The 16,974-nt window shown below is 36.2% G+C and overlaps 1 protein-coding gene across 1 annotated transcript; it reads left to right on the top strand.

Moving 5' to 3' along the window:
* Positions 1-7,156: 7,156 nt before the first annotated feature.
* Smp_063640 (putative g-protein, beta subunit) lies at positions 7,157-15,692 on the top strand (the record flags this gene model as incomplete). Its single annotated transcript, XM_018794894.1, has 6 exons — positions 7,157-7,213; positions 7,259-7,468; positions 9,088-9,317; positions 12,237-12,366; positions 14,731-15,019; positions 15,586-15,692. The coding sequence occupies 6 exons, from the start codon at positions 7,157-7,159 to the stop codon at positions 15,690-15,692; spliced, it is 1,023 nt and encodes a 340-aa protein (XP_018649261.1).
* Positions 15,693-16,974: the final 1,282 nt, after the last annotated feature.

The following is a 16,974-nucleotide window of genomic DNA, read 5'->3' as shown; positions in this document are numbered from 1 at the left end:
TCATAACTTTTCAGCTCTGATTTAAGACCCATCTACAGAAATATTTCGATCTTTTGCTGCAGCCCAATCTTCTCTTGCAATTAGCAGATTTGCCAAGAGTGATAGGCTTTTCCTAAAACCATGTTGTTCCCTAAATAAATGATTTCGCCCTTCCACAGAGTTTAAGATAGACATCCAAATAATCTTTTCCACTAATTTGACAACATTGATTAGACTAACGGGTAGATAGTTACCAATTAAATCTCTGCTCTCCACCTTTTACACTGGTCTGATTACTGCGTATTTTCAGTCTCCTGGCAATCTGGGCTGCTGCAGAGATAGATCAAACAGTATGGCTATGGGTTCAGCCATTGCATCCGACGGGTCTTCCATAATCCTATGATGAGTATTGTCAAGATCACTGAATTTACCAGGTTTGAGATGTTGAAATAATCTTAAGACAGTCCCTTTCCCGGTAACTACAGGATCCATCAACAAGCCATTCTAATTAGGACCAATTGTTGGTCGTCCGTAATTGCCGGTAAAAAACACTTTATAAAATATTTCGACAAAGCTTCAAATTTTTCGTTATCATCTCTTCCCAATATCAACAGATTTTCTAGTGCGAAAAGTAGTGGGATTCCATCACTCCTGTGAGTTTGCTTCTTTAAATATAAGAACAACCTTTCCGGACTATTTTCGCAATCTCCGGCCAACCTCTTTTTATATGACTATCTATTCTTAATTACCAACGCTTTGCAAGCATTCCTAGTTTTACAATAGCTGGAGCTGTGTTGTTCTAAGCCGGTAGATGAACATATTCCAGTGCTTTTTCCTACATCTAAGAGGTTTCTCGACTTGTTCATTCATCTATGATGGGTAGTTATTTGGTCTACATGATATAATAATAATATGTTTCTGCAAGGGCAGGAACACTTCATTTTTATAGGCATGACCTACAAACTACAACACTTTTCGGCTCACAGTATGCTCCCCAAGTAGGGTCGGTAAATAAATATGATCTATAAAGGAGAATAATAGTTCATTCGTGCTGATGTCATGGAGCGTTAATGATTAGGTTTGTGCTTTAGTATTACACTGAGTACAGTCTTCAAAATATTTTTCCAAGGTGGCATCGCGTTCACGTTACACATCACATCCAAGCTCGGCATAATCGTGTTAGAATTCTGGTGGTGCTAAGTACTTATAGAATACAAATTTTTAAAATTATAGTTGTTGTAAAGTTGACTCGTAGAGCGCTTAGTGTGAATTATGACCTTGGAAAAACGCGTGCTTCGGGTCTCTTCCAGAAGTCAGAGGTTCCGCAGCTGTCCCTTTGGACCAAGATTCTGAAAAAAGGGGTAACAGAGGAACAGCAAGGTACCTAAATATGACCGCCAAACAATGTTTGACATGTAGTGGAACAGACAGAGTTATGATAAATCAGGCCTAATTTATACTAGCTATCGTTGCTAGAATGAAATGTGATCAGAGGCTGCAGATGAGAGAATGCAGCAATAAAGAACAATGAGCTGTGATATTTACAAAGGTGGAGTAAGTTCAAATGAAGGAAGAGAATTTAAGGTTGGAATAAGGAAGGCTGTTTATCAGCGCAAAAGGTGTATATATAAAGTGTTAAGAAAACTAATAACTGTATCTTTTATTGCCGGATTATTTTAGCCTTTTTTCAGATACATTCAAAGTTTACAGATTGGATTCGCTTGCATAAATTTTATCAGACTTGTTTATGCCACAACACCCATGATTTTTGCATAGTTCAAAGTATAAAACTCGTCACAGAAGTTGAAATTCTCATCAAAGATTTATCACAGTGCATAGATGTTTGGCTTCAGAATGGTTTATGATCTAATGATAGCGACCATCATGTAATGTTGATGTTGAAATATGCAGTCGACGACTTCGTTGTGCCCTACTATCATAATGCTGAAAAGCTTGTTTTTGTTGTTCATGTGACTACTATTTCGTGAACATTTCAGAAGTTGCTAGGCGTTGTTGCCTTGAGCTGTGTGATGGGGAATTAGGTCTGCTGTTGAAAGGAAATGTATCCCTAGAACAATAAGTGGGACCCGTAGTGTTCGTCGGTGACTGTCATTTCCTATTATTAGTAGTAGATATTTAGACCAATTACTGTAGGCTACGGCAAATACGGCCGGATATTTAAATGGCTCAAAAAAGTGCCGTACGTTTAAAAGTAGGGTAAAGCCCCATGAAAACACTGATTCTTTCTGATGGGCGAATCGACTGATTATACAACCATACGGTAATTGGAATTTTGGGATGATGCGTGGTTTGCTGAGAGCGTTAATCACTGCTATACACGAATAAAATTTCTCAGACGAGTGTTGCACGAGTTCTGTAACTTCATCTGAGCTCATTTCTAGCTACTAGTCTATGGATTTCATCAGGTCTGGCTCAAGGAATCCGAAAGTGCTGATATAAAATGTTCTTTCTTTAGGAAAGTGAAGGGTATTTTCGAAATGAAGACAATTTAGCCAATGACCACTTGGATACTGAGGAAAATAACCTAAGGAATATACCTCCTTATTACAACAATGACAGATGGAAGAATAAAGCAGTAAAGCTCAGTATGGGGTGACTGCGACCTGATATCACGTTCAATTTTACTGGCCAATCTTACTAGGCCGTTAAACCCGATTTTCGGTTTGTCGGAGGTTTGCAAGAGGGATGGGAACCTAAGTGTCCACGTGATATGATAAATCAAAATGACCTCTGACCCAGTGTCAATTTGAAGTCTGGCAGATGTTATATTTTCACAGATGAAATCAATACATTACATATCAACCTAGCCAAGTAACTTTTTGAAACAAAGCCTGCGGCATTCGTTACAATTGGACCTTGCCTGTATACTGGCATGCCTCATGTAACGTTTTGTTATCTGACAATGTATTTTTATTTAAGGGTTCTTCAAAGGGTTCTGGATACCTGTTTCGATGTCCTTGAATCTCACTACTCATTTTGCCTTCCTTGTTCTACTTTAAGTCAGGAACTGGAATTTATCTATAACTCACTGACAGAGGTCGGCTACCCTGCTGTGTTCATTAAAAAGTACATGTATGATACAAGGAAGAAGTCGGAGATTTCAACTGTTCGCAAGAAACCTTTATACATGAAATTACAATTCAACGGGGATGTAGCTCGTGATACTCTGGAAGATAGGCTAACAAAAGTAATTAGTAGGACATTCTACGCAGCCTATCTTGCATTGACCTTCTCGAGTCGACCAGTGATGTCTACTCAAACGAAGGATAAGTTACCTGAGTTAGCCTCCTTCATGTGCATTTATAAGTTCAGCTGCTCCTGTGGAGATAGCTTTATCGGGCGTACTACTAGGCAACTTAACCAACGAATGAGTGAACATCTACCAGCATCGTTTGGGAAAAGCCAAATAAAAACAATATTCAGTTCTATCTTGGCACATATAATTGATAGTGGTCATATTGTAGATAAATTGAAATCATTTCAAGTGATCTATCGTATACCTCCATCATTTCCCAACGGAGTTCGCTCCCGTCTCCTTCATATAGCTGAAGCCATAGGAATTCGTATATTCCACCCCAATTCATGTGTAGAGAAGAAATTCGTAACCCCCCTATCCCTTCCATGGCCGGACATAATTTAACAAACGACATTATTATTATTTGTAAATTTCATTTTTATTATCTTAATTTTGCTATCACATGTTTTTAATTTTCTACCTCCTTCCGTTTGTATTCTTCACTGAGTACTTACATACTTCTTATTACGTAATGATTTTAATGTTTTGTGATTACTATTCTAGTCTATTTACCCACGTTTGACCTCCTATTTCCTATGTTTAACTATTGATAAGACTTTTGTTATTGTAATTTAATATTCTTACTACTATCAGTACACCTGTCTTCCCACTATCAACTTGTATTTTTAACTATTATGCTTGGTGACGTATTCTATTTCATTGTGATTATTGAATCAAATAGCCTTGATTGGTCTAACATTTTCGTGTAAATATTCATGTATATTAGAGTAAAGCCTGATGACGATCTAATTGAAAACAATTGTTCGCTTACATGTGTTGTTCTAATTGTTGTTCTGACTGTTAGAAGAGGCATCGACCTCGTGACTTCCGAAGGATATCGGCTTTCCCCATAAGGGGTCATAATACAATGAAGGTCGTTCAGCCCCCAGAACGGGATTTAAGTGGCTTAAATTGTTTGTTCTGGTTAACGTACTTTTATCAGGGCTGTTTTCTACGAGATGGAATAGTCAACCACAAGTCCATCCTTCATCCTTTACACGGGCTTGGGACGGACAGTAACCATACGAGAGCAGCAGGGGAAGTTACTATCCATCTCTTCCCAAAATATAATTATTTGTAACCAATCTATGTTGTAGTGAATTCGGTAAGACATAAAATCATGATGAAAATGGGGATTGTTATTTATGTTACATGTGTAGTTGTATCAGCCAGTGTGAGTGGATGAACGTCATATTTTTAATTACCATGGACGCCTGAAGTTATTGCAAACCACTGGCCAATGCATAACCGAATAATTGTTAATCGATTGGATATGTCTGCCTGTACTGATAAACAACCTTCCATTCTTGGACTACCATTTCATACACACTCATGTTAACTGCCGTATAATAATAAGTCCTGTTGAGAAGACACAACTCAATTGTCTAGACCAGAGGAATTAAAGCTTGAATATATGAAGCTGCTAGGAGCAGACAAAATAGTCGGGTAAGGGTCATCCCACTTGATATTTTCCTTATTATTATTCTAGTCATTTCCCCATTGATAATAGGGATCGCTGCTGTTCCGAGGTAAGTCGAATCGGTGGACATCGAGCAAATTTATGTGTTGACGGGACTGATAAGTTGCCGAAAATTTATTCGGTAGTGAGACGACAGCACCTATACACCACTAATTTGATGAGTCGACTTATACTACGCTAGAGGCATCAGATACCATCATTTGTGGAACGTTTAAGCAATAAATAGGTACCTAGTATCGACTGGTTACACATTTTCGGAATGTCTGGAATATTCCAAATTAGGGTGTAACAAATACGATAGGGAATGCCTAGCCGTATATCGAATCACACAAGATTACTGACACTGTATAGGGCAGAAATTTTCACTAGTTTAATGTTCTCGTCTGACAAGTACTCCTCTAGATGGTTACTTTACTTAGACTACCTGCCTCAGCTTGCTTCCATTACTTGCTGTGCTTCTGATACATACCATTTATCCATAGACAGGATGTCCTGAATAAGTCCCTTAAACAGTTTTCAAGGGTCCAGCTTGACATGTCTGATTGATTTTAAGATGAAGGCAATGACCTCACTTGTAAATTGTCAGTAATGATTACTAAACTAAGTCACAATGGGGTTGTTGAGACTTCCAAGTACTTTACTCCACATGTCGACCTTAGACAACACCGAGGAGCAGAAAGCATGAGGCAATTATCTTGTCTTAGTGTGTGAATCCTCAATATTGATCGACCACAAACAACCAAGGGATAGAAACCTGGTTTAAAGGTCAAGCGCTTATCTTGTGATTTCATTGTTCCTGGTGTACTGTGGATGTGAAGAGTAGGAAACTTCTATATTAGGACAAAGAGGATGCCCAATGCTTTCGCTTACCGTCTTATTAAGATAGGTGTATCAACAGTATTGTGGTATCAACTTTAAAATAAAGCTTGATTGGAACTAATATATAAGTCGCTCGTAAGTAGTGACCACGCAATCTATTCAAAACAGTGACTCCACAAAGACATTTCACAACCAGCTTTACACAGGTATTAGGGCTATTATCGAAAGCACCACACAGTGACTTGGCAGACAAGGATAGAATAAAGATGTCAAGTGATGGGCGTGCTTCAGTATAGTGTGGCACAATTAATTATAACAGGTCTCTGCGGCCCATGTACGACTCCTGACCAGTTATGAATCCGTTCATCCCAGTTCAGCAGAGCACCCGTCAACATAAGGAGAATTCGCCTATCACTTAACACGTGTATTTCACTCGAGATGGTGCTTCGAATCAGTACCTATCAAGAATGGCAGCTGAGACTGCTTCACGAATCTCCACCAAGAGGTGGCTTGAAAACTACAATCATTCAGCAGTTATTCGGAATAATTATTTAAATTAGTTTAAGTACGGATCATTTCACAGTCTGACAGATTTCTAAGTGGTGATGTTCCTGTGCTATAGTACAGAGCGAAGATGCACAGGTATTTGGAGTTTGACAACGCTTTATCAGTAACGCCTTCTACTATGAATCGTGCTCACCTAGTTAAGTCGATAGTCGAAATCGAGGATTTTCGAAGACATTTGATAGGCTATCAAAATATCGAGAATCGACTGATCCAAACTGGCTTGTGATTTCAGGAGATGTTGAGCATGGCGTTTCCACTCGTGATCTGGCGCGGATGTATGATCGGGCACCTTAAGCTAGGTGAGTCCAGTAGAACCAATGTGGTCAGCGTCCAATGTCAAAAACTTACGGAGCCATTGATTTTGGGGATTTATTCGCAGCTACAAGAATTCTTGTTGATATCAGAAGGCCAATATTTCGGATACGAATACACCACAGTAGACGGACTCGTTTGCGTTAGTTGTACTAAGGCTTCACAATGCAAATGTTGTTGGTGACAAAAGAACTACAGTTCAAGTCATTTACGACAAGACCCTTTGACTTGAGGAATCTGTTAGGCCATCAGAAAATCACTTTACAGAGTGTGCGCATACAACTCATAAACAAAGTGAATTCAGTTAAATTTTATTTTACCCATGTCTGTTCAGCTTTGTCCAACATAAGGAAAGATGATCCTTTAAAAAATATTCGAGATTCCTGACTGATGATTAATTAACAGACATGGTAAGTTAACTATATGAGATAGACGTTTTCAATAGCACTCTCACATCTGCAAAAGTACTCGAAGGTGTCAATAAACTGAATTTAAAACATGTTGAAAAATAATAATTTCGAATATAGCTTTATATCTATAATATGACTTTTGTCATGAGTCTAAATTGTTTTAACCCTTCAATTGAGCGTCCACTCACCATCTTCTTAAACACCTGCGATGTTGGTGAAGTTTAGTGACTAGCTTGTTTGGTGTATTGGACCAGATCTTTATCATAACTAAAAATGGGTGAACTAGATCAGCTGCGTCAGGAAACAGAACAGCTTAAAAGTCAAATTAGAGTATGATGAAAAAAACATTTCGCTTTATAATGTATTTTTACATAGGAGGCACGGAGAGTTGCAGCTGATACTACATTACAACAGGCAACGGTTAATGTGGAGTATATCAGTCGTACTCAGTTGCGCAGCAGACGGACATTACGTGGACACTTGGCAAAAATTTATGCTATGCACTGGTGCTCAGATTCCCGAAACTTAGTTTCAGCTTCTCAGGACGGGAAGTTAATAGTATGGGATGGATATACTACCAACAAAGTGAGTTTTTAAAGCACAACAAGAAGTCGATTATGTTGTTTCTGTTTTGAGAGTAAGATTGAATTTTCCGAAGTTACACTTACTTCGTGTAGTATTTTTTTAGCATCACTTATTCTCGTCACAACCTAACTTCATAGTTTAATAATCCACAGACTTGGAAAGAGATATCCTGCCAGTCGTTTCGTAGTGGGAATCATTCTTACCAACTAGTGTCGCGTTTTACTACTATTACGTACTTATTCCTGTTAATTTGTCCTCTCGAACAGGATACCAAAGTTAATTAGTAACCTTATTGTACAGTTGCTGTCTACAAATCTACGTCTTTCATAACCATCCCCAAACATCATAACGTATTTTTACCACCTTGGAAATCCTAGGTATGCTTAAAGTTGTATTTCAGGATACTGTCACTGATTATGCCATCAATGTCAGAATTAAACGCCATAGACTGCTAGACTCAGTAATTCAGTCTTGACCCTAAAGTCAATGACAATAATCGGTTTCCTGAGTTCCTTCATAGAAATTGTTTACTAGTCTCATTATTTACGAAAGGCTAGTAGATTTGCAGGAAATTACTCATTGTGCTAGAGAAAACGCCACAGATTTAAAAGCGAGCCCAGTTAACTGTACATCGCTTATGGAAAAAAACAACATAACGGAAATTACGAACGAGAATGAATGTCGGAAATGGCTTTTTCATTTTGCGGTAGCTTGTCCCCATATATATACCGATCTGCTTTACTTTGTAAATATGATGACGTAGTTCTGAGCGATTTTCCAATTTATTACTAGTGTTAGAGATACACTTTTAGCTCCAAGTCGTGTGCTCATTATGAGTGGGTTCTCTGTTGTTAAGCTTCAGATTGGTATTTGAATTAGTGACGAAATGCCAGAACACACCGATTCCCTACATAAACTACTTTTAAACCATAGTTGTCAACAATAATAAATGCAACTATCCCATTATTTCTTACCTTTTGTTCGTACCTTCTGTAATGGCTTGTGCGCTTTTCGTTTCCAATCAAATTCAAGCTTGAGGATTGGTGTTGTGAAAGCACTTCAAATTAAATCACACTTTATTCACGGTATTCTAAGTGTTCAAAACCAAATTATGTAATATCACGCAGTTTGGTCAAGCTTAATTGGATAACAAAGGCTTTACATATTTTGTGGATTCGTATTGTGCCAATTCTCCATGTTTCCTACCCATCCTCTAATTCTCCTCAAAACCAGGTAACTTGGGGAAGCTTCAGTCTCTGTAGTCACTGTGAAGTAAAATCTTCCCTACTACTTCAACCCTTATCATATACAAAAGCTAGATTTTCGGGGTTTCTGGAAACCTACAAATGACTATCGTTTAACAATCGACATAACTGATACCTGGTTCATCATTTGAATAACCCCTGGTTAATATCGTATTCTAAACAGTTTGCAGATTTTGACTCGAAATATCTAAAAATATCAGTTGAGCCTTAGGAAAATACTCATTCACTTGTTTGATACTTATCTCTCAGATTAGCTAACATGTAACTTTTATGATTTAGGTTTGTTTATTTATTCCTTGTTTAAGAAGATATTAAACGTCAACTTTACTCATTCTCATATGTTGATTATTCTAGGTTCATGCCATTCCTTTGAGGAGCAGTTGGGTCATGACATGCGCCTACTCTCCATCCGGAAATTATGTAGCCTGTGGTGGTTTAGACAATATATGTTCAATCTATAGCCTCAAGACTAGAGAAGGTAACGTTCGAGTTAGTCGAGAACTCCCTGGTCATACTGGTTATTTATCATGTTGTCGTTTCGTGAATGATAGTCAGATAGTTACAACTTCAGGTGATGGTACTTGGTAGGTTAATTATTTTCAGGTGACATGCAAATTCTCCTTGACTAAAAGTAACTTGACACTGACATGCTCAGACCTATTATGATTTTCATTGTATGAAAAATATTATTCATTGCTTCCTTCGCACCATTTCGGTTGTTTACTTATCCCGAAGGAAGTGGCTTACATTAAGTCGTGAAACGTCAGAAATAATATTTTCTACTAATTGTGATATCACAAAAAGTGTATTTACCATTATTTTCGGGTTTGCTTAAATACTCGTTTTATAGCAAATAAAGGTCATCGGATATCTAGCTTAGTGTTTAAAGTAGTATATTGTGCGTCCGAACTCTTCTACACCTGATTTTGATACCTGGTAGTATCACTAGCCTTCAAACCGGTATGGCTCAGTCGAGTACATAAACTTGTGTTGATTTGTTTTACGTTCATATAAGCTATTGTCCTTTTGATTTGAGGCCACTTTTCCCCGATCGTTGCTGCTACCTTGTCGCATCTGACTGTTCCCAGCCACTGATTGTCCCATTACATTAGATGGGGTCAAAATCATCCTGTGATAACCATATAGGGATTAGTTTGACTAATATAGCATCTAAAATAGTAGCCTCAATAATTATCGGGCGCCTAACGAAGACTCGTGAACGGCAAATATGAGAAAACCAGACTAGCTTCAGACCTGGTCGTGGCTGTATTGACCACATATTCACTATTCGTCAGGTGTTAGAACACAGGTATGCTATTCGGCGTCAGACAATGATAGTTTTTCTTGACTTAATAGCAGCGTTTGACTCTGTGGACCAAGATGTTCTGTGACAGTGTCTGTCATTGAAATGTGTACTTCAGAAGTACATAAACCTTGTGAAGGCTCTTTACTCGAACACTACCAGTCGAGTGAGAGCTTATGACGAACTGTCATATGATTTTACAACCTCAAGTGGTGTCCGGCAAGGTTGTCCACTATCTCCATTTTTGTTTAACTTCATCATAGACCTACTGCTGGGAATAACGCTCTCGTCGACTGAATTTTCAGGAATTGATCTCCTACCAGGAGGTCCACTAATTGACTAAGAATACGCAGATGACATAGTTCTGTTTGGTGAAGACTCTGATGAAATGCAGTCCTTAGGTAGCACTGAGCACCAATCCTGAAATGTTCGGATTGCGTTTCTATCCCTCCAGATGCAAATTGTTGCTTCAGGACACTGGCCTGTGTCAACACCTGAAATAAGGATAGGGAGTAAAGTATTCGAACGCGTCGACAACTTCACTTATCTTGGAAGTCTGGTCAGCCCGAATGTATTGGTATCTGACGAAGTGTGTGCATGGATTCAAAATGCTCATTTGGCTTTTGCCAACTTACGTCACCTATGGTGAAGACGAGATATCTGTCTATCAATTAAGGGAAGAGTATACTGCACAGCAGTTCGTTCTGTTCTACTTTACGGCTGCGAAACGTGGCCATTAAGAGTAGAAGATACTCGTAAGCTACTAGTTCTACGAATTTGGTGGTCATCTTGTTGTCATAATGAGGTGTGGCAACTTGAACCAATGCATATATATGCATGGTCCTATGTTGTAGCTGACTGACTGACCACTTTCCACCTTCATAATGATTTCTTAGTGTTTGAGTTTCTATTGTGTAGTAATGTATTTATTTCATTTTGCGGAACGCTAGGTTAGTGGTTAAGATTTTAGACTTTTAGCCATATGATTCCGTGTTCGAACTTCGGTGCACTTTATTCTACTTGAGGAACCGGATAACATTATCTCTCACACCTAATGTAGCTCATTCACATTACCTAGCGATTGAGTTATTTTATTTATCATTTTGTATACAGTATGATATTCAGGAGAGATTTTAAGCTGGATAACATTATTTATGAGAATGTTACTACATTTTCTGTGTTGCTATTCCTTGATACCTAAAAGTGACGAAAATCTCACTGCTAATATGTAGATAAATGATACTCCTATGCTTATCAACAAAACGTGCTTCCAACAACTAAAATCTGCTTTTTGGGCGGTCCAATCTTAAGCACTCTGAACGTGCCTCTGATATTGATTTATTGTGGCAAATCAGATATATATTTAATGGGAGTTAGAATCAAATCTGATGTGTGGGCGAGAATGATAATGATTGGTTGTTTTGCTTAGTCAGACATGTGGATAGTGTGACAGGTGTTAGATGTGTTATACATTCCCCTATCCTTATTATTATCATTGATTAGTTGTTCGTTCTTGTTGGATTGTGTCGGGTTTTGGTGGGGAAATACATTTACGTTCTAGTCATGCTAATCTTATGTTCTTGATCTGAGTTGTGTTGAAGTCTTGTAGAATAGACACTGGGAGGGAATCTAGTGTAGATATTCGTCTAAGGTAAATTAACGTCCCACATACGTTTAAAGTAAAAGGACTGTTATAATAAAGAAACCCTAGCGTTATAACATCTGGTTTGATATTTTAAACGATTTCTGTATTTCTTTTATTTTTTAAAAGTGTCATTCCTGTATTACATTAAATTCAGTTAGCATTTGTAAAATTTTTGAAATCGTTTTCGTTATGTGGTTAATAGTTAGGTTAAATCTCTGAGTTATAACTTTTGGTTGTTAGAAAACTTTTACTACTGAGCACTTTTAAATGCATATGACGGAATGGTGAAAAATAGTTTTATTTCTTGATGCGAACTCACATGCAATAATTTTTTTAATACTTGTTAGCGTTACTATCTGAGTATTAGTTTTTTTTATTACCTCGAATGGTACATATCTTTGCTTATATGAGGTTTGCGTCGCATTTATTACAAAAACTGAATTTTGTGCTCATTCAAATTTCTTTATAATAGTATTGTTGAAGTTACATGTCACTTAAATGTATCTAGTTATAAAATTTATGGTAGTTTTCCCTCATTTATTTACTGCATCGTAGCGCTCTTTGGGATATCGAGACTGGTCAACAAATCGCCTCATTTACAGGGCACACAGGTGATGTAATGAGCTTAAGTTTAGCACCTAATCTCCAAACATTTATTTCGGGTGCATGTGATGCTTCTGCAAAGGTTAGTGTTATTTATTTTCCATAACCACAAAATTGTATAAATTGACGTTAAGTGGTAGCGTGACATGTTTTACACAGTTTGTCTAGTTGTTAAAACAGTCCGTTAATTTATTAGAATTCATCCTGGTAACCTTGTCAAAAGTAGTGAGAGCTGATCTTCTAGTTTGTATTTTTTAGTAATATTTTTTCTGTATGGGAGTTTCATGTTGTTTATGCATGTTGGATTTTATATACTTTATAAGCTATGCTAGATAACTTTCTATTTAGTTATTCCTAAACTGTATGTCTTGTTTTGTCCATGTTAACCTCTGCTAATTTATGAGGTAATATTTCGTCTCGCCTCAGTTAAATGGACCTAATATAAATACTTGATAAATTAATATGAACAAAATTTAACTCTAGTTGGTTGCTATAACCCACAGTGTTTACTGGGAGTCTTCTTTCAATGAAAAGTCTGTAAAATTTTAGTTTTTAGGAAGTTCGTTATAAAAACGCTTGCTCTGTGTATTGATTTTTGAGTCATACAAGAATGTCATACACTTACTCTTCTTAAGACTAATCCGCATATGAACATATTTTGTTATCATAAAAAGAGGCTTTCTGTTATATAATCTATAACTATTGTGTGCGTATTTGTAATGATTTTCATGAGCTAATCGCGGGCACAAAATTCATTTATGTTCAAAGTACAAAATACTTCGTTTTGCCTGCGAATTTATTAATAACTTTATATTGTATGATAATAATTAGTAAATAAATGATTGAGGTATTTATTCTACTTTACATCTAATAAACCAGATTAGTAGAGTGAAGTTTTCAGTTTGTTCAAAAGTTTCCATTTCAGGCCAAATCGAAGAAATATACGTCAATAAGTGTTCTTGATTTTAAGGTACATCATACATATCCTGTTGATAAAAAATCCACTGTTGTTAGATAGTTAACAGTATGAGCAGGTAGTTAATTGGCTTTGGATGATAGCGGTATTAGTTGCACTAAACGTGTTTGATGCTGTATATCTTTAGGGTTCAACTAACTTTTGGTAATATTTCCCATTGTGACAGGTCCAAATTACATGCGGAACCCCATTTTCTTCAGGTTTACAGGTACACTGTTCGGCTATATCTAAACAAATAAATATGGCGCGGTGGTATTTAAAATACTTATGTAGCGAATCAATATTTTTTCGATATAAGTTGAAAATAGAAGCGCTCGTTATAAATGCAGTAAGAGTAATAAATTAATTAGCGTCAATTATGATATTTCTTGTTGGGATATTGCCTCAACTTAAAAGAATCGAAGAAGATCCAGAGATTAAAACAAGGATTAACGAACAGGCAAATCAAAGTAGACAAGTAAGACAAGAGCTCCATACAGTTATAAAACAAAAGACTAAGTGATCAAGACTAAACCTCACAACTGTCTGCGTCATTTGTAAGTTGAAAGTAACCAACCATAATAAAAATCAAATACAATAAAAAGTAAAAGTTTAGAATAATGTCGACGAATCATGGATAAAAAACAATGTCAAGTAAAGGAAGAATTACGATATTGCGTCAGAGAATAGAGATTGAGAGACACAACAAATGTACACATTTAAGTATTCCAATGGGAAGACAAAGTATATCCAACATATAGCTCGTTAAAAGCTTTCGACTAGCTTAAGTTGTGACACCATGAGTTCAGTTGACGGATTATTGTCTTTTGAATTTTTAAAAGAACTTTCACCGTAAAAGCTGTGGTACCATGCGTTTCTCTTCAAGATAAAACGCTGCTTGGTTTTTGCAATTGAAGAAATTTTTCGTAGACTTGTCATAAAGCAGTAAACTCGTAGAGGCAAGGGAGTCAGTTCAAATACTTCAATAAACTTCACTATTCGATCGGTAGTAGATAATAAATATACGTGTAAGGGATTCTTTTAAGCAGTAGTTTTGTAAGCCAACAACTATGTGTTAGGAGTAAACAACTTTCAAAAGGATAAAAATAGCTTTATTACTATTTGTTACATGATACGTTCGTACTAATATTCTCGATTAACTCAATTTCAAAATCTATTTGCTAAAATTTTGAGTTTCGGCAACTTACTTGAACATCACGTAACATCTGGCGGTTTGTCTTAACTTATATCAGGAAAACTGATGTTTGCGCTTTTAGATAAATCATATAAGCCATCGTATATTCGTCATTAAATAGATGTATTTAATTAGATTTTTATCTGTTTGTATATTTGTCAGTCGAACTTTTCACCTTGCAAACATTTGTTTCAGTATCAGTTCGCAGAATCTATCGAAAAATTTAGTAAACAATTTGTTTACTCTTTAATTATTTGTTGAATTAAAGCTCATGGATCACATTTGCTTTTTTTCAGCTATGGGATTTAAGAGATGGCCAATGTAAGCAAACATTTCCAGGCCATGAATCTGATATCAATGCTATTATCTATTTTCCTAACGGGATGTCATTTGCTACAGGTAGTGATGATGCTACTTGTCGCCTATTTGATATACGTTCTGACCAAGAAGTTGGAATGTATAGCCATGATAATATTATATGTGGTATCACAAGTGTAGCTTTTAGCAAAAGTGGTCGACTTCTACTCGGTGGATACGATGATTTTAACTGCAATATTTGGGACACATTAAAACAGGAACGTTGTGGTAAGTGACTATAGCTTCTTTATGTTACTTTTACAAATGTTTTTTTAAATCTTATGGATGGATGCTTTTAGTCATTTCTGATTCACTTCGGGATTTATTTTCAGTGATAATAAAATATTGGTTACCTTCACGATATCCTTGAGTTTGCAAATGTCTTGTCTATTGCCTGTCTGAATGATACGTTTACATTTAAGTGTAGTGTTTTCGGTATCTTATTATTATTTTCAAATGTGTCTAGTTTTATAATAGCGGGGATAAAAGACAAGCTATGTTTTCGCGCCTTTCTAGTTCACTATACTCCTAGCTTTGTAGTTATGATCTTATTTGTATCCTTACTCATCATAAATTGTTTCTTCGCCTGCAACAATATTATCAGTGTTGTATATTATTATTATTTATCTTCAGTATTGTTGTATTTCTTTAAACAAAGCTTTAAATTAAACATTGCATATTTTGATTGTATCTTTAAGATGAGCGTTTTTTCTTTACTGCAACCATATATTTGAAGATTTATGCCATTGTATTGCTTTCATGTATGAAATAAGACCCATCTTTTAACATTTTAGGCGTTCTAGCGGGTCATGATAACCGCGTTTCTTGTCTCGGTGTTTCCGAAGATGGAATGGCAGTATGTACGGGGTCGTGGGATAGCTTTCTAAGAATATGGAATTAAATAACGTTTTAACGTAACAATACTGGCACAACTCTTTCAATATAAATACAGCCGATTGCCAACAATTTCAACACAGTATGAGTCCTTATTTATTTTCTTTGCATAAACTTTCTTCGGCCTGTTATTAATGGTTTTAGGTTTATTTCCCTGGACTGATCTACCTACAGCTTTATTTTCAATATATTTCCTCGAAAAAATAGGTTAACTTCATTAAAGGAATTATTTAAGCTTAACGTTGTTCTAAAACTTCCTTACTATTATAACTAGTATATGAACTTAAAGCATTTCTTTGCTTCTACTTATGGCCCAACCCATTACAAATTTTAATTGTATGATTCATCCGTTTGTTCATTGAGACTGTACTGTTTGTTGTTGTTGATATTATTATTTTCCCTTTCACTCCGAGTTATTGCGCCAAATACACGCTTTTGTTGCGCATATTATTTTTTATTGTTGTTTTGCAAATTATGGATGCTTTTTTTATAGTCCTGCTCCCTCCTTGTAAAGCTGACTTATGCCTAATTTTCTGGTTTGTTTATTTAATTTGGCTTTTTGTATATTTATGAAACTAGTCATTTCTTATTCCCCCGTTTATACATATGCATAAAATGCCCTTTGGATTATAATATGCCTTCATGTTTCAATGTTTCTTTTTATTTTAATCAGTTTATGTTAGGAATACAATTGGAATTTCTCTGAGTGTTATTTTCCAAAATTATTTGTAATTAAATAATTACTGGGTGTGTTTAGATAACATTTATTGCTTTTCATAAATTGGTATTTTAAGGTGTTTTTTTGTTTTGTTCAATGAGTTATTGGATTTGTGATAACTGTAAACACAGATCATAGGAGAGACATTTTAGTTGCTTGACTAAATCATGGCCATTATTATGATGCTTGAACTAAGAAACCTTTAGTTTAAATCGTAGCAACTTGTCCTGTCGAACTCTTCCGCTGCAGTATCTTTTTCGGTTGAGTATTGCTAATTATGTACGAGTCTATTGGTCCGTTACAAAATTCGGAATAGCTCAGTTTTGTAGATTCACAGCCATCAGCAAAATGATTTTGTCAGTAACATCAGACTAGTTCACGCTACATTAAGACAATTTATCGGCGTATCGACACATGGCAGCGTTTACTGACAGTTCTTCAAACTACTTATTTCATTGACTAATTAGTCATGATAAATGTACTAGAGTGCATTTTGCATGTTGGTTAGTGAGTGAGCTCAGTTCATTCAATTCATATCATTCTGGCTTAATACTATCAAAGTTCGGTTTCG

Source organism: Schistosoma mansoni, chromosome 1 (assembly GCF_000237925.1).
Source record: "Schistosoma mansoni strain Puerto Rico chromosome 1, complete genome".
In the NCBI taxonomy this organism is placed as follows: domain Eukaryota; kingdom Metazoa; phylum Platyhelminthes; class Trematoda; order Strigeidida; family Schistosomatidae; genus Schistosoma; species Schistosoma mansoni.
Note: the sequence above shows the minus strand (reverse complement) of the source record. Positions and strands in the feature narration are given on the sequence as shown.